At 34.4% G+C, this 22,393-nt stretch overlaps 1 protein-coding gene across 2 annotated transcripts in view; it reads right to left on the reverse strand.

Moving 5' to 3' along the window:
- ASCC3 (activating signal cointegrator 1 complex subunit 3) overlaps window positions 1-22,393 on the reverse strand; it is a 301,692-nt gene that overhangs the window by 112,958 nt on the left and 166,341 nt on the right. For both annotated transcript variants that reach the window (XM_006727550.3, XM_081828714.1), the window contains exons 15-17: window positions 7,622-7,813; window positions 7,097-7,321; window positions 1,558-1,677 (exon numbers count right to left, since the gene is read on the reverse strand). In XM_006727550.3, coding sequence (XP_006727613.2) covers window positions 1,558-1,677; window positions 7,097-7,321; window positions 7,622-7,813 — 537 coding nt within the window. The remainder of the gene's footprint in view (window positions 1-1,557; window positions 1,678-7,096; window positions 7,322-7,621; window positions 7,814-22,393) is intronic.

Genomic DNA, 22,393 nt, shown 5'->3' on the forward strand with positions numbered 1-22,393 from the left:
GAGAGTAAAACTATGTATCTCAGAAGGAAAAAAAATCACTTTCTTTATACTAGAAAATTATACAAAAATGACTTCTGATATTAACCTAGTACTTAAAAAATCAACTGATATATTTATTTTGCCCCAAGATTTGCAATGGCTTAGCCCATAAAACTATGTGTTGTGCTTTGCCTTCCTCTACCCTTTCAGAATATTTTCATAGTGCCATTGACTATTTTCACAAGCCAATATTTGTAACAAGATCTTTTTTTTTTCCCTCCTAAGCCTTTAAGTTTCAATTTTCCCATGGTCAAATCTATAGCACATAGCACAGGAAAAAGAAAAATGACAAAAAAGACTGGCAACCCCTTTGATAACACAATGGAATATTTACAAAAGCTGAGTTGACAATAAGTGGAGGAAAACTAATTCTGAGTTCAATTCAACTTTGCTACTTTTGACTTAACACTAGTGAATATCCATATGATGATGGTGAAATAATGTTCTCATTAGACAACTGATTTTATCTGTAATTAGGAAGCATTTACATTGTATAAAGCAGAATTCTAAGAAAAGCCAAGATCTCACAGAATTTGTAAGCCATGTGGACCACACAACTGTAAAGTTCACAAGAGGAAGTGCTACAATATACATTCGATTTTGTCACCGTGCTCCGTGGAACTGATCCAAGCCTCCAAACTGCTAATTACTCATTAACACTATCTTTTAATTTAGGAATACGAGCTTAGAAGGGACTTGATAAGAGGAACATACTTAATAAAACATAAGCCTATTTTTTTTCAATATTTTATTTATTTGACAGAGAGAGACACAGTGAGAGAGGGAACACAAACAGGGGGAGTGGGAGAGGGAGAAGCAGGCTTCCTGCCGAGCAGGGAGCCCCATGTGGAGCTCGATCCCAGGACCCTGAGATCATGATCTGAGCTGAAGGCAGACGCTTAACGACTGAGCCACCCAGGCGCCCCAAACATAAGCCTATTATTAAAAGTGATCTATAATTTTCCTCATGTCTGTCTGGTTTACTCTAAAACCTTAATTTATTATAGTTTTTTAAAAATCACAGCAAAGGGCACCTGAGTGACTCAGTTGGTTAAGCGTCTGCCTTCGGCTCAGGTCATGATCTCAGGGTCCTGGGATGGAGCCCTCCATCGGGCTCCCTGCTCTGTGGGGAGCCTGCTTCTCCCTCTCACTCTGCCCCTCCCCACTGCTCATGCTCTCTCTCTAATAAATAAATAAAATCTTAAAAAAATAAAAAAATAAAAATCACAGCAAAATATTAATATCAAATGGAAATGTATCTGAATAATAAATTGATAATATAAAGATTAACTTTTTAGTATCCGTGGAAAAAGAGATATAAATAGAGTGAAATAATTATAGGAGGCAAATTTAATTTTCTTTCGTATTTTCTAAAAGACTAAAGCTTTTTGTTTTTCTTCCAGGTACCTAATTCTATTCAGATGAGGCAGAAGTAGCAAATATTTATCCTCATATCATAAAAAGATTACAAAACCAAAAAAAGAAGGTTTGATATTTTTTTATAAATGAGTTTTCTACCTGATAAGCCTTGTGACTGATGCCATATACTAATGGATTTGCTCTCATCCGTACATAAAGATAAGTGTAACTTATCCACTTCACTGCTTCTTCCACATTAGTAACTGTTCCCAGAGCAATCTGCAAATCAAAAATATAACAAAATTAAACTAATGCATTAAAGTTGGATATAAACATTACATCAAAGGCCATTTTGTCAAAAGTTAAAATACATCATTATACTTTATTTAAAAGAAGGTAAGTATAATTACTGGACATGACACTTCTCCAATTAATTAAAAATCATTCCTGCCTCATTTAATTGAGAACAGTACATTGGAAATGCCATCTTCCAAAACTGAATTTACTCAATATTACGGCATCTGATTATTTTTCCCTAGAGTTTAATTCTATATAGCATTGAAAGGTTAATAATTTAAAAATACAATAACAACATATAAAATCTGTGTAATAAAGAGAAAGGAATTATTAGAAAATGATATTAAAACAAAATTACAATGAAAAGTTTCCTTAAAAATACATTTCCTTAGCTACTAGATCTATAGGTAATCATTTATTTAGTGTTCCTTAATTTAAAAATTCATGCAAGTTGTGAAACTTCATAGTTGTATAATTTTTCCTGAACATCTGGCTGAAAAAAATTAAATTTCTTAATACTTTAATCACAGGAGGAGAGATGCTTTCTAACTAAATCATTACAGATTAGGAGAAAGAAAGGAAGAATAAACTCTCTCATTTTAGCACTGAATATTAAAGAAAATAAAACTTTTATGTTTGTTTTTTCCTATAATTTTGAATTCTGCTTAATTTTGTGAAATAAATGTGGATGCTTAGCTATATTTAGTTAGTTGAAGAAGAGATCTTGCAATATATAAAATATCATGCTGTTACATCATACTACTAGTTATTAAAAAAGAGAAATCACCAAAGTAAAAAATGGTAAGACAGATTCTGACTATTCACTTTAAATTTACACGAACTTAAGTCAGAGAAAGACAAATACTACATGGTCTCACTTACACATGGATTCTGAAAACATCAAACTCATAGAAACAGAGTAGAATGGCGGTTGTCAGGAATTGACGGGTGGAGGAACTAGGGAGATGTTGGTCAAAGGTATAAACTTTCAGTTATAAGATGAGTAAGTTGCAGGTATCTAACGTACAGCATGGTAACTATACTTAATACTGTATTGTACACTTGAAAGTTGCTATGGGAGTAGAGCTTTAAGTTCTCATGAAAACAACAAAATGGTTATTATGTGAAGTGAATATGTTTACTAACTTTATTGTTAGGTATATAACTATATACACGTATCAAACCATCGCACTGTGAACATTAAACCTACACAATGTCATATGTCAATTAGATTTCCACAATTACATAAATTCATAAATTTACACTAATGTACTTACAAATGACTAAGTCATCCACAATAAAGGTAAATACATACATTTCCTAAAATGTGAACTGTAAAACTTTCTACAAAATGAAGAATAACAATACTAAAATATAACTAATAAGGGAGTTGTTTCACACTCCCCAAATATTTAAAAATGAGACAGTTAAAACATTTTCCAGCTTCTTGAGGTAAAGGAAACTAGTTTAATGATAATAGCTAAAAATCTGATAGTGTCTCCCATCTGTGATTCTATTATTTGACAGTGAAAACTGCGTGGATTCTCTACTGACCTACTGGTATTTTAAAATCCTATCACATGAGCCCTAAGAGTAGAAAATTTTACAAAGGATAAAATAGTTTGCTATTATTTTCAAAATCAGACGCAGTAAATTAACATAAATAAATACCTATTGCTTCTAATGATAAGATAAAGGAAAGGAGGAAGGAGGTATCAGAGAGTGGATCAAGTCATTCGAGTCTTCTAAATGTTCACCAAAAGAAACAGACTAACTGACTACCCTGAAAAATGGATGTAAATTCATGATGGTACATCATATTTCTAGATTAATCTTTGACTGCCCCCTAGTGACAAAGACAAAAATTTACTTGTCAATATCTGCTGTCACCTAGTGGTGACACAGGAGCCTTTTATAATAGAAACGAGTATTTTTCAAATCTCTTTGCAATATCTCCATTCATCTTAATAATCACACAGTAAGTCAGTAACTAGTCGGTATCATGTAAAGCACAATGGATATAGGAATAATTAGAGCGTGATCCCTGGTCTCAAGAAGTTGTCTAGTAATGCTGGTGAGACACATGTAACTAATTAAGATGACACTCATGAAACCACCATCCACAGTGCCTAGTATATAATACATATTCAAAAATGATTTTAATTAAAAACACCTAACATGTGAAACTTATAAAAATGCCATCAAATACACAGTGTAAGAGTTTTACGTTCTGTTAAGAAAAAAAAAATCCACCCCAAATTTGGTAATTTTAGAAGACTCAAAGTATCACATCGTATCTAATTTACCTACTTCAACTTTAGTCTTTAAGGTTATCTTAATTGCTTACTTGTATGTGCATGTTTTCTTAAACTGCTTAAAATCATATAAAAATGAAATAAACAAATAGTCATGAGTATGTGTGTGCGTGTATCCGTTAGTAAATATATGAAAAAAAAATTCATGTATGTATTCAGCTAGGATTTGCAAGCTGGCAGTAAGTATAAATAGGGCTGAGAATCAAGGGACTATCAGATAATGATGATACAAATTGTTTACTAAATACCAGCTTGGCACAGGCGCTTATTAAATTTTCACAACAATCCAGCGAGATTGTCCCTATTTTATAAATGGGAAAATTGGGACTTTATAGGTGAAGTGAGTAGAATGAGAGCCTGTCTCAGGCAGGTGACATGTGTTGGAGAGTAACCAGAACCAGCATTGGGAAGGTTGGTCAGATTATGGAAGCCTTAAATCCAAGGACAAGGTGTTTATACTATGTCCTGCAGAGACAAGAAAAATTCCATATAGATTATGTGTACGGTTACAGAAAGATTAACATATTTTGAAGTATATACTACAGGGGGCTAACACAGAGTAGGTATCCAGTAACGTCTGCTGAAGACATTTTAATAAGCCTCAAACATGCTTCAGTGTTCCTCTCAGTGCAAAATTAAGTGGCTTTATACAGGGTTGGGACTTGTGACCTTTTGGCATTAGCATTAGAGAATCAGCCCCATTAGGTACCAATCAGCAAATCTGTTCCATAAAATGTTTGTATTAAAATTATTATTTAATATAATACTTTCTTCAGTTCTTCTAAACTAATGGGCAGGATAGATATTCATGTTATAAAAGACATTAGTGAAGGCAATATTCCTAATCTAACATGACCTTTATGTTGATCACTGTCACTGAATAGTTTTGCAAAGAGTCTAAAGACTTAAAATTCCATTACTTTAAGAACACAGCACACATTCATTTTATAAACTAATTTCATACTTGATTTCCACAGATTACAAAATTTAATTTCATACTCAACTATGATTTAAGGGAGTTTGTTTCCTTAAACAAGAAAATTTACTTTAATTGGGAGCTATTCCAAGCAGACCAAAATATGAGAAAAAAGTTTTAGCAATGGTCTGTACCTCACTATATTAGCTAAAAATTTCAAGGTATATATTTCATCATTTGAATGACTTTTATGGCATTAAATGGAATTATCGTTATAATTAGCTGGCATTTCTGAAAATGACTTACCTAATAAGTACTTTATGAATATGAGGTAAATCTATGGATTACATTTTTTTTTTAAATTTTTCAGGTCTTGACCAAATAGTTTCATTGATAATGTTTTACAGTCTGTAAAAAAGACTTCCTTGAGGACAAGACACTTATCCTGTGTCTTCTACACAATAACATCACTACCTTGGGTTTACTTTACCATTTATAAAAAGTTATCAGGATAGTAATTATAAGTTTATGAAGACAGTATTCCTTGATATAGTTTTCTAGAAAAACTGCACAAAAGGGAGCCTTTCTTTTTATCATAAGTCAGAGAAATTATGGCTACCATGTTGGAAAATTAGTCCTGGTCTTAGAAGGCAAATGGTAGGTATCAATACAGAGAAATGTATTCACCTTTAACTTACTACAGTCTATATAAGGCAACAAAAATCTAGGCTATAATGAAAATACTAGATATGTAGTTAAATATACCTGAGTTTGAATACTAGTTCCAAAAATTAGTAGCTGAAGGACCTTTGGGTCAGTCACATACCTTTCCGAGGCAATTATACCTACCTTGCAGGGCATTTGGAATTACCTGTTACCACCATTGTACAATAGACTATTCTATCAGAGATACTGTAGACCCAAGACCAAAGACCTAATTACTTAAACCATGAAATCATAGCAGGTGATGGGGACTGAAATTGAGCTACAATAACACTTTAAAGTCTTTAGAGTCAAAATTTATTTCCTAATCTTTTTTATTTTCTTGTAATTAAGCTTCTAGAGACCAGCATCTTTCATGACTTCTTCTAACTTCCAACCAAATCTTCCAAACTCTAATCATCTGATCCCAGATCAAGTTTTGACACCTTCATGAATAAAGCCTTTCCTAATAGCTTGTGACCAAAACTGTTTTCTCCTTCTAGAATCCTTCTATAGAAATGATCACTTTCCAACATTATTACACTGTGTGTTTGTAGCTTTTGCTCCCCGTTTGGACTATTTGCTCCTTAACAGAGGAGACTGCATACTGAATATGCTTTGGATCCTCTAAAAAGAATTGTAAATACTGAACAGAATGTAAGTGAAATTTTATAGGCTCTTTAAGAAGCAGCTGATATAGGACTTGCACACAAGTAATATTTGATTGCAAATGTTTCTTCATTTGTCTATTTAACATTTCATTTATTTATTCATCTATTTAACATTTATATCCCATCAACTTTAAAAAATTATTTGAGTCCATTTTAAAGAAAAGAAAGCACAGAGAAACAGGAAAGTGTTGAATGCCAGGGCAATAATTAAAAATGTAATGAGAACAGCGAAACTTCATTTGAATGTGTGACACACAGGCTCTTAAATTAAGAATGTTTATTCTCTTTACCAGTTAATATGTTACCTAGACTTCCAGAGTCTGCTATTTAAATCTTAACACAAAATGCATGTACACACATGAAACAAATTATAGTACTGTAGCTCAATTTAAGCAATTATAATCTGTATAATAAGATTAATCAAATGACCCAACATAAAAGAGCTTTATAAACCTTATAAAAACTTTATAGAAGTATAATACAAATATAGTAGTGGTTACTGCTATTTCTGTTTCTCTAGTTTGTATAGCTTGGTTAGATTTCTGGCCTAGAACAAAACCTCACAGTTTAAAAATACACTCTTTCAGCAATGAGTTCTTATCCGTGATCACCTGCCATCTATACTGTTCTGAATTAACCAACAATATTACCATTCAGCCTGTTGTGCCTTATGACTGTGGAATGGCACAAGCTGTCTTCCTAAATACTATAGAACTGCAACCAATTCAACCTTATATTTACTTGGCCATTCTTTCAGCTGATGATTCTATTCCAGTCTTTTATTCACAGGATCTTACCTCTGCATTTAGGTTATCTGCAAGGCTTTCCAGAAACTGACTCTCAATTGGGTTTTGTTGTGTGAGCAAAGTGAGGTAATGGCTGAGTTTGTCATGAGTTGTTATGATGATTCCTTCCCCAAATCTGTCAAATTGTGGTCTTCCAGCTCGACCAAATATCTGCATGACATCTAAAATTCCAAGGTCAACAAAGGAGCCTCTTTTTGCAGCATATATTTGTGTTCCCTAGATGAGGAAAAGTTAATAAGAATTTACATAAACACACACAAATATAATCCTGATGAGCTGAATACTGAAATTAGGCAAATATGGCAAGATCTCAAAAGTGTACTTTAACTAATCCTTTCATCATCTGTGATAGAGTTAAATTTTCACAATATAAACTAGATTTTTTTGGAGAAAATAATTCTGACCTTATAAGAATAGCATTAGAAGTCAATGAAACAGCCAAATCACAGTATTTTTCTAAACAAAACAATCCCCAGGTTTAAGACACACACAAACCCATGTAAGGCAAGCTATTACCTTAATAATAACAGCATGAGCAGGAAGATTGACACCCCAGGCTAATGTCGCTGTACAGACTAGAACTTTGATATGCCCATTAGAAAACAGGTTTTCAACCAAATTTCTGTCCTGCCGAAGCATTCCCGCATGATGAATACTAAAACCATCTGGAAATAATTCTCGTACTTGTTTATTTCTTGACTTCTGTACCTAGAGTAGATATCAACAAGACATAAGAGTATTACTTAGCATTTACAAGTAATTGTTATTTAGCATTTTTGTTCAATGACTTTATCAAAGAAAGCATAAAATTATTCATGAGTTTTAAGATCTAAGTCTTAATATGTTATATATAAATTGTAAAAATTATATTCTACCTATCTTAAAACATAGGTAATCCCCAACATGACACAAAATGCAAGAGGAATGAAGTTAAAAGCAAGTATCTCTTTCACTCAGACTTGCAACCAATCATTATTACTTGTTTCCTACCCTTCTGAAAATAGTCTATTAAAAAAAGCATAAAAAAAAAAAAGCATGAATCTAAATTGCTCCCAACTCATTCAGAGTAAAGGCCACAGTTCTTACGATGCAAGGGTCTACAGAAATTATTCTCACCCTCTAAGCTCACGAACCAATGCCAGCCACTAGGGTTGACTTTTCCTCTAAGTCCTTTTTCTGACAAATCCACATCCACTCCACCAAGGTCTTTACATTTTCTATACACAACCTACCTCCTGGAAGACTATTCTCCCCTCTTACTGAGATGCCCATGATTCCCCAGCGCATGCACTCTTCCTCATTGCAACGACCTAATAAAACCAACTGTGTTCACCTAGAGGTGTGTTTTTGGTGAATTCTGACCAGCACTGATCATCTGTCTTAGTTCCCCAACTTTATAATGCCCTGAATTTACTAACTTTACTTCTGGTGTTTGTTCTTTGACCTGGCCTGAGCTCAGATGTGGGATTTGATCCACTTATCTGCAATCCATATTAAGTGCTACAGCAGAGTATCTTAAAAAATTCACTAAGACTCACTACAATAGAGAAAATTTCTCTGCAAAATTAAAGATTTTAGATTAACATAATGAAGTATTTAGGTGGTCAAAGCTCCTACTTGGGGTGCCTGGGTGGCTCAGTTGGTTAAGCAACTGACTCTTGATTTCAGCTCAGGTCGAGATCTCATGGTTGTGGGATCCATTGAGCTCCACAGTGGGCTCTGTGCTCATCAGGGAGCCTGACTGAGATTCTCTCTCCTCTTCCTGGGCCCTTCCCGAACCTCCCCTCATGTGCGCACTCTCTCTCCCTCTCTCTAAAAAATAAATAAATAAATCTTTATAAAGTCTATTAAAAAAAGCTCCTTTTGGGCATCATGTCCTGTGTTTGCCTGTTATTGCTCTAAAAATTTCATTATCAACATTTCAATAGTTTCTTCTGAAAGAGTTTTCCATAGTTTTTTGTAAGGGGCACTACACTGGCACGGAGTGGGATTTCAGGGGTTTGGGATTCTAGAACAGACTTTGTCACATTGACTATCCCTAAAGTCACTTAAAATTTTAAACTTCTAAGTTAATAATAATTAACCAAGGAAATGATCTAAGAAAACAGCTCTTCATAAAATCTGCTGCATATATAAAACCAAAATACTTTAACAAACTACTCCACCTAGTGGCCATCCAAGTAAATAACAACTTACACATTTCAAGCCTTTTAGAGACCTGAACAAAATACACATAAACCAAAAAGGCTTTCTTTTGCAAGTTTCATGGGGAGTATATTCCTGTTTTATTTTTGTGCAGCATGATCAGCCTGTTAGAAATCATTTCATGCATAAACCTTATGATTACCTACACTTGGGTCATATTGCCTAAACTTTCATCTTTTTAGACAAGAACTGTTATCTATCTTCTAAAAGTAGCTCTCATGAATATGGGACGACTTGGGATAAAGTTCATTGCGGAGAATTTACTAGGATATAACAGAGTTCCTTCATGGACCAAGGATAGGGAGAGGAGAAACATTTCACCTACTCAGTTTCTTCTCTAATATTCATGAATAGACATTCAGAGCTAAAAGAATAAAACAAAATATTGCTTGGAAGATATACTCTGTACGAATTATACTGCTTGGATTGCTGCTTGTTTCAGGTGAATCTGCTATCTGTGGACCCCTGCAGTGGAATGTCCTGATGTGCTTGTTACTGATTCCTTAGTCAAGCTCCATGTGGGGAAGGACTTGGTTTGCAGCACCAAATGGCACAATATGAAGCTGAATGCAGGAAATATTTAACTGGGGAAGAGTAGTCCTCCTATAATGTAGCAGGTGGATACTCCAGTATCCAGTACTGACACAGTACTCCCACTCTGACCAAGTGAGTTCAACCAGCTTCAAGGCCACCATCTGGGTAATCCCTCTGGTCTCTGTGAGGAATACAGAGGCACCAGGGGTCATTTCTCTTTTGTCTCTATTCCTGTCAATATCCTGTGCATTGCTTTTAATTGGGTCAGTAGAGACCTGACGTGAACAATCCTAAAATAAGTCTGGGTTGCTCATTCTTAACTTTCTTTGAATCTGAGTCTGGCACTTGTGGTCTGGGCTAGCATAGTACAAATAAACTAGAATCCTTAGGAATCAGGCCCAGAGATATGCACTTTTATTTATTTTTTTTATTTATAGAGATATGCACTTTTAAAAATCTTCTTTTAAAAATCATACAATTTTATTTTTTTCCATTTTTGGTGTATGGTTCTATAAATTTTAACGTATGTTCAATTTGTGTAATAACCACAACAATCAGGATACAAAACAGTTCCTTTACCCTAAAAAATTCCCTGTGTTATTCCTTTAGAGTTAAACCGTCCCCACCCACAACCCCTGGCAATCAATGATCTGTTCTCCATCCTTATAGTTTCATGACTTCAAGAATGTGATAGGAATTGAATAAAACAGTATATAAGCCTTTGAGGCTAGTTTCTTTTATCAGTTTGATGCCTTTGAGAGTCATCCAAGTTGTACAGATAGTTCATTCCTTTTTACTGCTGAGTAGAATTCTATGTTATGGATGGATATTTTGTTAACTGAAACACCCACTGAAGGATGTCTGAGTTGTTTCCACTTTGGGCAATTATGACTCGAGCCTCTATGGATATCCATGTGAAGTTTCTTTCTCTCTCTCTCTGTGTTTGTGTTTGTGTGTGTGTGTGTGTGTGTGTGTAAGAGAATATATTTTAATTTCTCTAAAGTAGATACCAGGAATGTGATTGCTGGGTCATATGGTAAATACATTTTTAACTTTATGAAAACTGCAAGACCATTTTCAGAGTGGCTATACCATATGCATTTTCATCACCAATATATCAGAATTCCAGTTACCTCCCATGCTTCTCTAAACTTGAGACTGTCAAGATTTTTTATTTTAGTCATTGTAAGAGGTATGTAGTGGTATCCCATGTGGTTTTAATCTGCATTTTCCTAATGACTAATGATGTGAAACATGTTTTCATGTTCTTAGATATACATTTCTAATCAGCTCCTCAAGTTATTCTGATGTACACAAGAGTTTAAGGACCATAGTTCCTTACAGGAAGATACCTGGAGTAATTATTTTTATCCATCTATGTACAAGACAGCTGTATAATTTGACCATTTGATTCTATTTAGTGCTACACAACTTTGCATTCATTATTGTGCTAAATTATTTACACTCCTAAGAAAAGTATCTTCTAACAAATTTATAAAACATGACAGTGACAAAAAAAAAAAGGCCCTGTAAAGGGCCAAAGAGAGGGTAATTTAAATAATAAACAGCTGTTTATCACGTCTAGATCCTAGAAATACAAGAAACTGAAGACAAAATGTGAGCTTTGAGTAATCTGCAGAATGGAAAGAAAGACCCATGCACAAGTGACTTCTATAAAATATGTTTCTAATGGAGGTAAATGGACAAAGCTGAAATGAGGGGAGGAATGGCATTGTGGCTTGTGTTTGTCCCACTAGCACCAGGCAGAGTACTTTCTGCATAGCTAGTACTTACTGCCCATTTCTGGAATGAATAAATCAATGATCTGCTAGTCTCATCAAAGAAGTCTTTACAGAAAATGTGAAATGTGGGTCTTGAAAGACAGGTGATATACTGTTAAGTGGGGGACAGTAGGCAGCAGGATAAACAAGCATAAAGGCCGGAACTAGCAAAGAATACAGTGTGTCTGGGCATTATGTTTAGAAGGTATTGGGTGAATGCAAGAAAATGATGCTGGAAAGGAGGATTAGAGGCTGGAAAAGAGGATTAGGTCAGGCTTTAGATGGTCCCAAGCACAGGTGGAAAGGAGCCAAGGAAAGTTCTTAAGCAGTATCAGATTTGTTGTTTAGAGAGGTATCTTCACAGCTGTGCTAAGACCGGAGGCTGGATGACCAGCTATGGGGCGAAGTGAGAAAATGGAGGCAGGAAACAGAGAGACCACATAAATTCAAGGTGAGAGTAGGCTATACCGTAAGGAAGCCTGGGTGACTGCCTGGGAGGGGAGGGAGGAAGGGAAGAAAGAGTTAGGGCTGTTTCTAGTTTATCCATGCATGCCCTGATGCACTAAATATGTGACAGGGAAAATAGGATCGGGACAGCCAATGCTTGTGCCTTGGGAGGTGGAAAGAAAATTCAGTTTGGGACATGAGTTTGAGGACACCCATTATAAAGATTTTGGCTTTTATTTTGAATAAAGTAGAAAACCACTGCAGGTTTCTGAGCAGGAGAGAGACAGGGGAGACCAGTTAGGTTTATTACTCTAGCACAGCATTCCAAGAGAGATATGACAGTAAGTTGAACCAGGTGTAAAACACCTGAATAAAATAATTAATAACTCTAAACTAACACATACCTGCAACTTTATATATGTATCTTTCTTATCTTGACTTGCTTAAACAACAAAGGAAAAATAACTAAAATTGCATAAGTCTAAAAACTAATAGAAACATCACACATCAAACTTACAGGACAGAGTAAATGTATGCTCTCAGAAAATATCATACCTGAAATATTTCACTAAATAAGAATATAAATAAGTAAGTTAACATCTAACTCAAGAGTTGTTTTGTTTTTTCGTTATTTATTTTTATTATGCTATTAGCCAACATACAGTGCATCATTAGTTTTTGATGTAGTGTTCAACGCTTCATTAGCTGTGTATAACACCCAGCGCTCATCACAACACCTGCCCTCCTTAATACCCATCACCTGGCTACCCCATAATGAAAGCATAACAAAACCAAAGAAAAACAAAGACAAAGTATATACCCTAATAAAGTTAAAATAGAATCTGATGGTTTAAAATTTGTGAAATGGATAAATAAACACAAAAACTCTTATTTTAAAAGAAAAATTAAACAAAAATCACCAATGGCTCTTGCTGGCAAGAGAAGGAGTTGGCAAACTACGTGCCAACTGTCTGTTTTGTACTTAAAGTTTTATTGGAACATAGCCATATTAATTTGTTTACATACTGTCTATGCTGCTTTTGAGCTACAGTTGAGTAACTGTGACAGACACCATATGTCCACAGGCTTAAAATATTTACTGTCTAGCCTTTAAGTAAAAGGAGATAGTTGTACACAGGCTCAGCAGCACAAGCACACAGACTCAAAATTAGTAATGTAAAAAAAAGAAAATGTTCAGAAATATATCACAGTTTAAAATAATCAGAAAAGAGTACTTTATAAAATTCAATATATACCATTTAAAAAACTGGGATGGATGGTTTTATAGTAAATTTGTTATAACATTTATCCTAGAAGTGTTGAAAGTTGTAAAATAATAAAAGCAATGGAAGAAAATTTAAAAGCTATCTAACATCTGGGCTTTCAAACTTCTAAAGACAAATTAATTCTAATACTATTAAAGGCCCTAGAGCACAGAAATAGAAGGAAAGCCTCAAAATTAATCTTACAGAAGCAGTGAAATAGCACTGATATTAAAACCTGATAAAGAAGCAGAAAACAGAATTCACCAATGCATTAAAATAATACACAACTAAGTACAACTTAACCTCAGAATTCAAGGGCATTATACTTATATGGATATATTCAAGAAATGAGATGACATGCTTTGATTTTGAGATGGGAAAACTTGACTTGGTAAAAAATGCCAGTTTCCACTAACTTAATCAAAGCACTAACTCAACTAAAACATGAAAATGATTTCTTGGAGGTTATACTCAAGTTCACCCTGAAAAGTAAACTTGTATATTTATTCAAGAAAAATTCTAAAATTGATGAGTAATCAGGTATCAAAAATATTATAGTAACAGAATAAGAAAACAGTTTGATACCAGAGAGGAAATAGTAAGATCAGTGAAAAGAAAAGAAAGTCCAAAAATTGATTCAGGCAAATATGAGAATTCTGTGTTATATAAAATTTAAAATCAACAGAACAGGGAATATTCAGAAAAAGATGATGGATACATTACTATATGGAAAAAATTCCAGATAGATCAAAGATTTAATAATAAAAATGAAATCAAATTTAAGAAAGGCTGGAGGAAATTACAGATAAAATAGGTATGGCCTTTATAAGCAAGACAAAGCCCAAAGACGGACTATAAATAAGTTGATAAAAAACTTCTACAAGGTAAAAATATTTGTAAACAAATAAAACCCAAAGGTTAACTATGAAAAAAATGTCAATAACACATACGACACAAATTGCACACATGCAATTTAATATACATACAACGGACCACAAATATGAATAAGCAAATTACAAAAAAAGATTTCAAGTGGCCAATACGGAGATGCTCAGCTTTACTCAAAATTAAAGAAATGTCAGTCAAAATAATAATGAAGTACCATTTTTTTTTACACTGCAGATACGCAACTTTTCCCTTTTTTTAAAAATTGTTATGTTAATCACCATACATTACACTATTAGTTTTTGATGTAGTGTTCCATGATTCATCGTTTGCAAGTACCATTTTTTTAAACTTAAAAACTTTGACACTGCTCAGCATAGTCATGTGAGAGGAAGTTACTGTTCAAGGAAATGTAAATTGGAACAATCTCCCTAGTGGGCGATTCAAGACCATTCACCAAAATTTTAAATGCATGCACCATGTTTATGTATAAATTTCACTGCGAGGGATTTTCCCAATGGACATCACTGCAACTGCCAAGAGTGTGAGCAAGAATGTTTACTATAGCACTGTTTACAATAAAAAATAATTGGAAACAACAAAAGTGTCCATCAAGACAGGACTGGGTAAATGAATTAAGATAGTGTGCACATTATGGCATACTATGAAGTTGTTATTAAGAATGAATTAGAGGGCGCCTGGGTGGCTCAGTCGGTTAAGCGGCTGCCTTCGGCTCAGGTCATGATCCCAGGGTCCCGGGATCGAGTCCCGCATCGGGCTTCCTGCTCGGCGGGGAGCCTGCTTCTCCCTCTCCCTCTGCCTGCTTCTCTGCCTACTTGTGTTCTCTCTCTCTCTGTCAAATAAATAAATAAAATCTTTAAAAAAAAAAAAAAAAGAAAAAAAAGAATGAATTAGATCTTTCTGTGCTGATTTGAAAACATCTCCACCATGTATTATTACAAGAGACATGAAAGTGTGTATAACATGATCAAATCTGTTTACACTAAAACATGCATGCAAATACACACAATGGGTAGTTGCGTACTATCTTTCCTTAAAATAAAAGCTTTTAAACAGGAATTTCTTTTAGAGAAATGAATGGAGAAGAGATGGTTAAGACCATGAGTTATGGAGCTAAACTTGTTTATTACAAGAACACTGCTGCTTTCTGAAGTATTGAAACAATCACTGCTTTTCCATCTGGTTTCCCAGGGCGAGCACTACCTGGAGTCCAGGCTTTGCTATCCTCTGAATAGCTGCAGAGATATAATTCATCTTGTTCACATTCTCTGAATGGAGCATTGGATTCTCCAAAGAAGCTATTCAAGATCTAATACTATGTTATCTATCTAATACTGGATAAGTGTTTCTACACATGGAAATATAGCACAAAAGAACATGAGCTGTGAAAAGGTAAAGGAAGTCAGGTGCGTAGTTTAGGATTGTTTAAGCTTGGTTTCCTCTGACTTTATATTTCCACTTTTCACAAGTGACCTTCCCATAAAGGGCTTTATAGTCAGTAAAATTAGAATGGAATGGACAACTACTAAGATAATCTGTTAGCACACAGAGGGTACTATATTCTCTTCCCTCAGTGAAAACACACAGGGCTTCCTTCCATGACCTTACCTATCTTTTTCCTACCCATGAGATGGAAAAATCAGTGTGAGTACTTTTAAAAATGAGTAAGGTTAAAATGTAACCACTTCCCAAAGTTGACATCCAAACCAACACAAATACAGAAATTAAAATATAATTAAAAAAAAAAACACTAACAAGCAATTGAGGTTATTAAAGGAAAACACATTTGTTTTTCCAATAAGACCAAATTTATACAGAAGCAACACAAGAACTTCAGGTTAGATGCAAGCCCTTGATGAAAAAGCATGACAAAAATTGCACAACTAATTTACAGTGATCTTTGTAAGCCTTCTGAGGTTATTTACCTTGATAAGATATGCTTTAATGTAGATAATATCAAAACCATTAGGAAGGAGTAACTTAACTGCCATTATAAAAACTAAAATTTGACCAGGAGGCAAATATCTTCCTCCAAATGATGTCATTCTTTCTCACAGCCATTAGTGAGTATGCATTATTGTTAGAAAAAAATATTGTAAAATCTTCATCTTTGGTAAGTGCTATTTTTATCATTCAATGTTAATAAGATCATCAGCATGAGAAAGTAGACCTTCTTACTTAGGAACATAAACCAATACCTAGCTTTTCTTTTGACAAAGGCGTTTAGAAATCTAAGGAATATAATACGCAATTTTCCCTCATCTTTCTCTCTCTTTCAAAGCTCTTACTCCACTTTAAACATTATTCTTTGAGACATCTAAAATTGTTCTCTGACACCTATACCAAGGCATGTAATACTCCGTCCTCCATGAGGCTGTCAGAAGGAAATCCATCATCCCTCCCATCCCTGTTCTCAGGATAAAGTTCATCTAGTCATCTGTTTACGAGATCAATTAACCAAAACTATGATCAGAATTTCTGAGGACCATGTTAAAAATTTTAGGGCCTGAGTTTCAGATTCTGATTCTGATGCCTGGCATAGGTACAGGTAATGGGAAACCAATTGTCTATTATACTAAGGTCCCCGTGATTCTTTGTATTTCTTTGCTCTTGACTCAATTCCTTACCTTCTCTATTACTTCTCCACCTTAGAGTATGGAATTCTTTCATCTACTCTCTGGAACTGCCACACAATGATCAGCAAACTGTATCAACCTCTTCTATCACCTTGCCTTAACTGAAATTTGACTCTCCTTGTATGGATCCTGTTTCCCACCCATTCCCTCTCAACTGGTGAAAGAGGATATCTCTCTTCCTCATCACCATTTCCGGTCAATTATGTACTCACTTTCTGTAAAAACTCCTCTCTTTTAAGGGTTCAGTCCATCTGACTATGTCACCTGTCGTTTAACCTTATCCAATGAAGACTTGACACCTATGGCTCCCAGTCTGTCTCTCCATCCCAATTCCTGTCATCATCCTAGGTGACAGTATTTTTCATGTGGACATCTAAAACACTCTTTAATTCCTTGATGCCCTCATTTCCACTTCAGCCATATCAACTATTATTTCTAGGCTTTGTTATCAATTCACAACTGTACCACTTCCAAAATCACTAGTACAAGCATCTCAATTTCTGATCAAAGCTTCCTATATTTCAAGCTTGTCCAAACAATTTTTCTAAGTCCATTCTTTATCATCAATGATACTCTGAGATCACAATTCCTCTACTTTCTTTCTATTCATCAGCAGCACCTGCTTCTACTCCTCTGCCCAGTCCTTCGTCTTGCTCTTTCTCCAGCTTAGAGAGCAAGCCCATTGCTTTTAAGGTAAAATATCAAATCTGTAACATGATATATAAAAATCCTCATGATCTGGCCTTTGCCTATAACATTAGACTTATCTTATGCTACAAACATGCCATCTGCCACTCCCCATCATTTTTTATGTCTTGGTTATCTTTTAAAAGATTTATTTATTTATTTGAGAGAGAGAGCATGCGCAAGTGGGAGTCGGGGCAGAGGGAGAGAGAATCTTAAGCAGACTCCCCGCTGATCACAGAGCCTGATTTCGTGACCCTGAGATCATGACCTGAGCTGAAATCAAGAGTTGGATGCTTAACCAAATAAGCCATCCAGGTGCGCGCCTATGTTTTAGTCATTTTGACTTTTATCCACTTCCTTCAATGTGCTATTGCTTTTCTGGTGTCAGAGCCTTTAGCTAGAACATTCTTCTGCTGTTCTTTGCTTTGTGACCTCCTAACCTTCAAATCTCAGCTTCCATTTCACTTTCTCTAACACTGTCACGTCCCCTAATTTTATGTAAATGTATTTTTTTTGTATTTTTATGTATTTTATGTTCCCTTAGCAACTTCGTCCCTCTTTATTATTTATTACAAATGCAATTAAAATATTTAATTAGTTGATTAATCATTCTGTCCTTCCAGAACACAAACTCCATAAGAGTAAAGGGGCAGGAACTTTTTCTTCCTCAATGTATTTCCATTCTCAATTAAAGCAGAGTATTAATCAGCACCCAACTCCCAGCTCCTTCTATGAGCCTTCCAATATTGCAGAGCTCTGCCAGAAAGTAAAAACTGTGTTTCCAAGATTTCTTGAAGGCAGGGTACTGGATGCAAAGATCAATTTTGCTAATGAGATGCACTTGTGCAAGATCTAGATGGTGGAAGTTAAGAGGAAACTATCTTCCCACTATTGTCTTTTGCTGGTAAACAAGATCTTGGAGAAATGAGGATTGGAAATTATAGCAGATGTATCATACATTCAAAATTTAGTTCTCCGATGTGTTCGTGAGTGTTGAAAAGACATGTATAGTAGTGGCTATGGTTTCTCAACTACTGGATCACCATCACAGTAGCTAGGTCTTAAATTCAACAGTTCCAGTGCTGGCCCCCTAACTTCTACTTCTCCAATCTTACCAACATTAGTACGTACCTCATTTCTTGTACAAGATTCTTTTCTATTTAAAATGTACCTAGAGTGGTTTGTTTTCTTTACTGTATCCTGACTGATACAATATGTGTCTTCTTCAACCCACTCTAAAGAGGCTGACAGCAGAGTTTCCTTAGCTTGATATCTATTGATCTACCACAGTGACTGGTAACTAGCTTACATTCAGTAAATATTCACTGAGTGACCATCACTAAAACCGGTTTGAGGCTTATGGGTATATAATCAATTCACAATGACACAGACTAATCTAATTCCCCATAGCCAATTTTCATATGTCATTCTGGCTGTGCTAATTATTCACTTTAACTTAGGAGAAAGGAAGTACCAGTTGCTCTGTCCATGTTATATCCCTTGAAAGGTGGTTGTGGTTTCCATATAGGTTACCCAGATATTACTACAACCCAATTATATAGAAATAATTTAGCATTCCAGAGAGAGTGCCTTAATTAGCAAAAGAGAAATCTCATCTAAAATTGCATTCTTTATATCCATTATATCCATTCGGCCATAAAAGCTGAAACAACATTAAAAAAAATCACACTGTGAAATGTGATTTTTGATCTTTAAATTTTATCAGTATAAATCTCTGTATCTCTAGGGATTTAATAACCTAACTTATTTAATCTATATGTCTTTAGAGTGCTTCCCCTACTAAAGTATTTCATATGAGTGAACAACAGTATTCCAATTAACATAGTTTCCAAAACAGCATGGTTCCTTAACAAGATATATACATTTGTTGTAAAAATTTTACTCTATGCTTCTAAAACACATCTTTAAGCCCAAGAACAAAAATTGCTGCAATCAAAATTTACTTAAAGGTAATAACAAAAGAAATAAGAATAAGATTCCAATGTCACTTTCTATGTTTCTTAAACAGTCTCCTTTATTCAAAGTCAGCCATACATTAGACTCTACTGAAATGAACACCTGGCCCAAGGGATTTCCCCCTGTGTGGAGGAAAATGAGTCCTACTTTTCAGCACCTGAATTCTGGTCATATAACTTGTCTCTTCCACAGTCTTCAATAGCTCCTCACGGTATATAAAGTCCAAGTGCTTATACATGTGTTTAAGGTCCTCCGATTCTGACCAAAATCTATATACCAAGCCCTTCATGCATCATACATTCCAGTGAAAAGGGAACACTCTCGTCCAAATATATCCCGTGGTTTCCTTTGCTCATGTTCCCTTTCTTCTTTCCCTGGAATGCCCTTTACCTTTATTGCTGCATATTGAGATACAAGATCACTGGTTTGAATTAATCTACTTCTCTTTTGTGAACCGTTTGTTCTTCTGTTATTTACCATATTTTGCTTTCCTTATGTATGTATTTCAAAATCCTCTGCGAAATTGTCTGTGTCTTAAAGGTAGAGAAACTCCACCTTGTTTTGCTACTTATTTTCTATGGCACAAGAAATTTGATCAATTGAATTAAAATTGACAGTTAATTTAGAACTGGACATCTTATTATACATTCTAAAATAATTGTTCTCAATAGGTATATAATATTTAATTGAATTGCTATTCATACTTTAAAATTCCCCTACAGTTGGATATTTATGCTGTATTTTTTCCCATTACAATGTGTTGGAATACAACTCTCGGTATATGTTACTTTTCTTTTTCATCTGTCCTTGGAAAGAGTCCTAGGTTTAGAATTTCATGGCTAAAGAATCTGGAAGAAAGTGTGGCTCTTAACATATATTATCAAAAAAAAAAAAAATTTTTTTTTTAAAGGACTGAGCCATTCATTGCCACAGGAAACCTAGGAATGTGCCAAATCCTCAAATCAGCTTTAGAAATGGATATTATCACTTTTAGTTTTTAAAGATTTATAAGGTTTAAGAGTATACGGTCTGTTAATTTTCACAATTTTATCCGATAATTTTTTATTTGAGGTTACTTATTTTTTTCTTCTCTTTGTTCATTTACTTACTGAAAACTTCATGTTTAGTTATTAAACTTAATAAGTACACAAAGATGTAGATACACATATAAAAATGTGGATACTGGGGCGCCTGGGTGGCTCAGTCGTTAAGCGTCTGCCTTCGGCTCAGGTCATGATCCCAGGGTCCTGGGATCGAGCCCCGCATCGGGCTCCCTGTTCAGCGGAGAGCCTGCTTCTCCCTCTCCCTCTGCCTGCCTCTCTGCCTACTTGTGCTCTCTATCTCTCTGTCAAATAAATAAATAAAATCTTTAAAATAAAAAAATATGGATACTAATACATATAAAGATATAGTTACTAATATTTCCCCCAACCTGTTATCGTCTTTTACAATTCAATGTATTATTTTTTGTTGTCAAAAAGCTTCAAATTTAAATGTCGTTAGATCTGTCATTCTTTAAAGTTGTCATCTTCTTTCCCTTTACAGTACATATGTAACCATTTTAGAGTTTCTGCTATATATCAAGCAAGATATGTTACCTTACTTATTACAAAAATCTTAAGATATAGGTATCATCGCCACTTTGTTTATGATGAAACTGTGGCTCAAGGAAATTAAAAGAGGCTGTGTTACCATGTCTGAGTCCAGATTAATATCCAGGTTTGCCTGGGTCCAAAGCCTTTATTCTACAAGGGGTTACTTCCCTTTGAAACAGAAAAGTCATGCTTCCAAAAATCAGTTAAACACTCAGTTCTATTTTGTATTAATTTTATTTGGTTTTATTTACAATATTAATACACTTTTCACATTCTTTCTATGTGGTTACAACAATTCTACAAGAGTATAATTACTATATTAACCTCCAAAAAGAAATGAGGTTGATATAGCTAAGGAAAGGATAAATTCTGAGAAAACATTTTACATATATTTAAAATAAAAAATAAAAGAAAGGGGGCTATTGGGCACCTGCTACTGTCTTTAGCTAAAAGATATCATCTATACCAGGAAGAGAAAATTCTAATTTTATTTGGCTATACTGACTGTAAAACTGCTACAGCAGAAATAAATGAATCTACTAATATTCAGTATCAGATAACTTATATCAAATTCCTTTAATTTAGACAAAGGCTAAAGCTGACCTATGAAAAAAACAAGGAAATAGTTGGTAGATCTAGATAATAATAAAAATATCAAAAAATGATTCTTTAAGGTACCCTGAGGGAACATATTATATTGGATTTTTCATAGAGTTCTGTTTTAATAGATATTTCCAATAACTATATTCATGAGGCTTATTGCATGATAGACCATTTCTACCTATAAGAAAAAATTCTGATATCACTAATAATAAAATCAAACCATGTATCAGTACCCATAAATTAGAGAAATACTGTATAGGAGTGAGTGGGAATACCCATTCCAGTACTAGAATATTTAAAGCCTGTTAAAAACTTGTCCCTAAAGGAAAGAATTGATTTCACTAAGATTCCAAGTGAATCAGAACCTGAAGATTCTAATTGAAATATTCATTCAACTTGAATTTAAATCATAATTGAAACTAATGGCTTAATAATGAAAATATATCTGCATCCCTAATGACATACTTCTTTTTTAAATTTTTTTATTTTATTTTATTTTTTTAAATTTTATTATGTTATGTTAGTCACCATACAATACATCATTAGTTTTTGATGTAGTAATCCACGATCCATTGTTTTCGTATAACACCCGGTGCTCCATGCAGTACATGCCCTCCTTAATACCTGTCACTGGGCTACCCAATCCCCCCAC

The sequence above is a fragment of the Leptonychotes weddellii genome, chromosome 8, assembly GCF_054177405.1.
Source record: "Leptonychotes weddellii isolate Sample4059 chromosome 8, ASM5417740v2, whole genome shotgun sequence".
NCBI classification, from domain to species: Eukaryota; Metazoa; Chordata; class Mammalia; order Carnivora; family Phocidae; genus Leptonychotes; species Leptonychotes weddellii.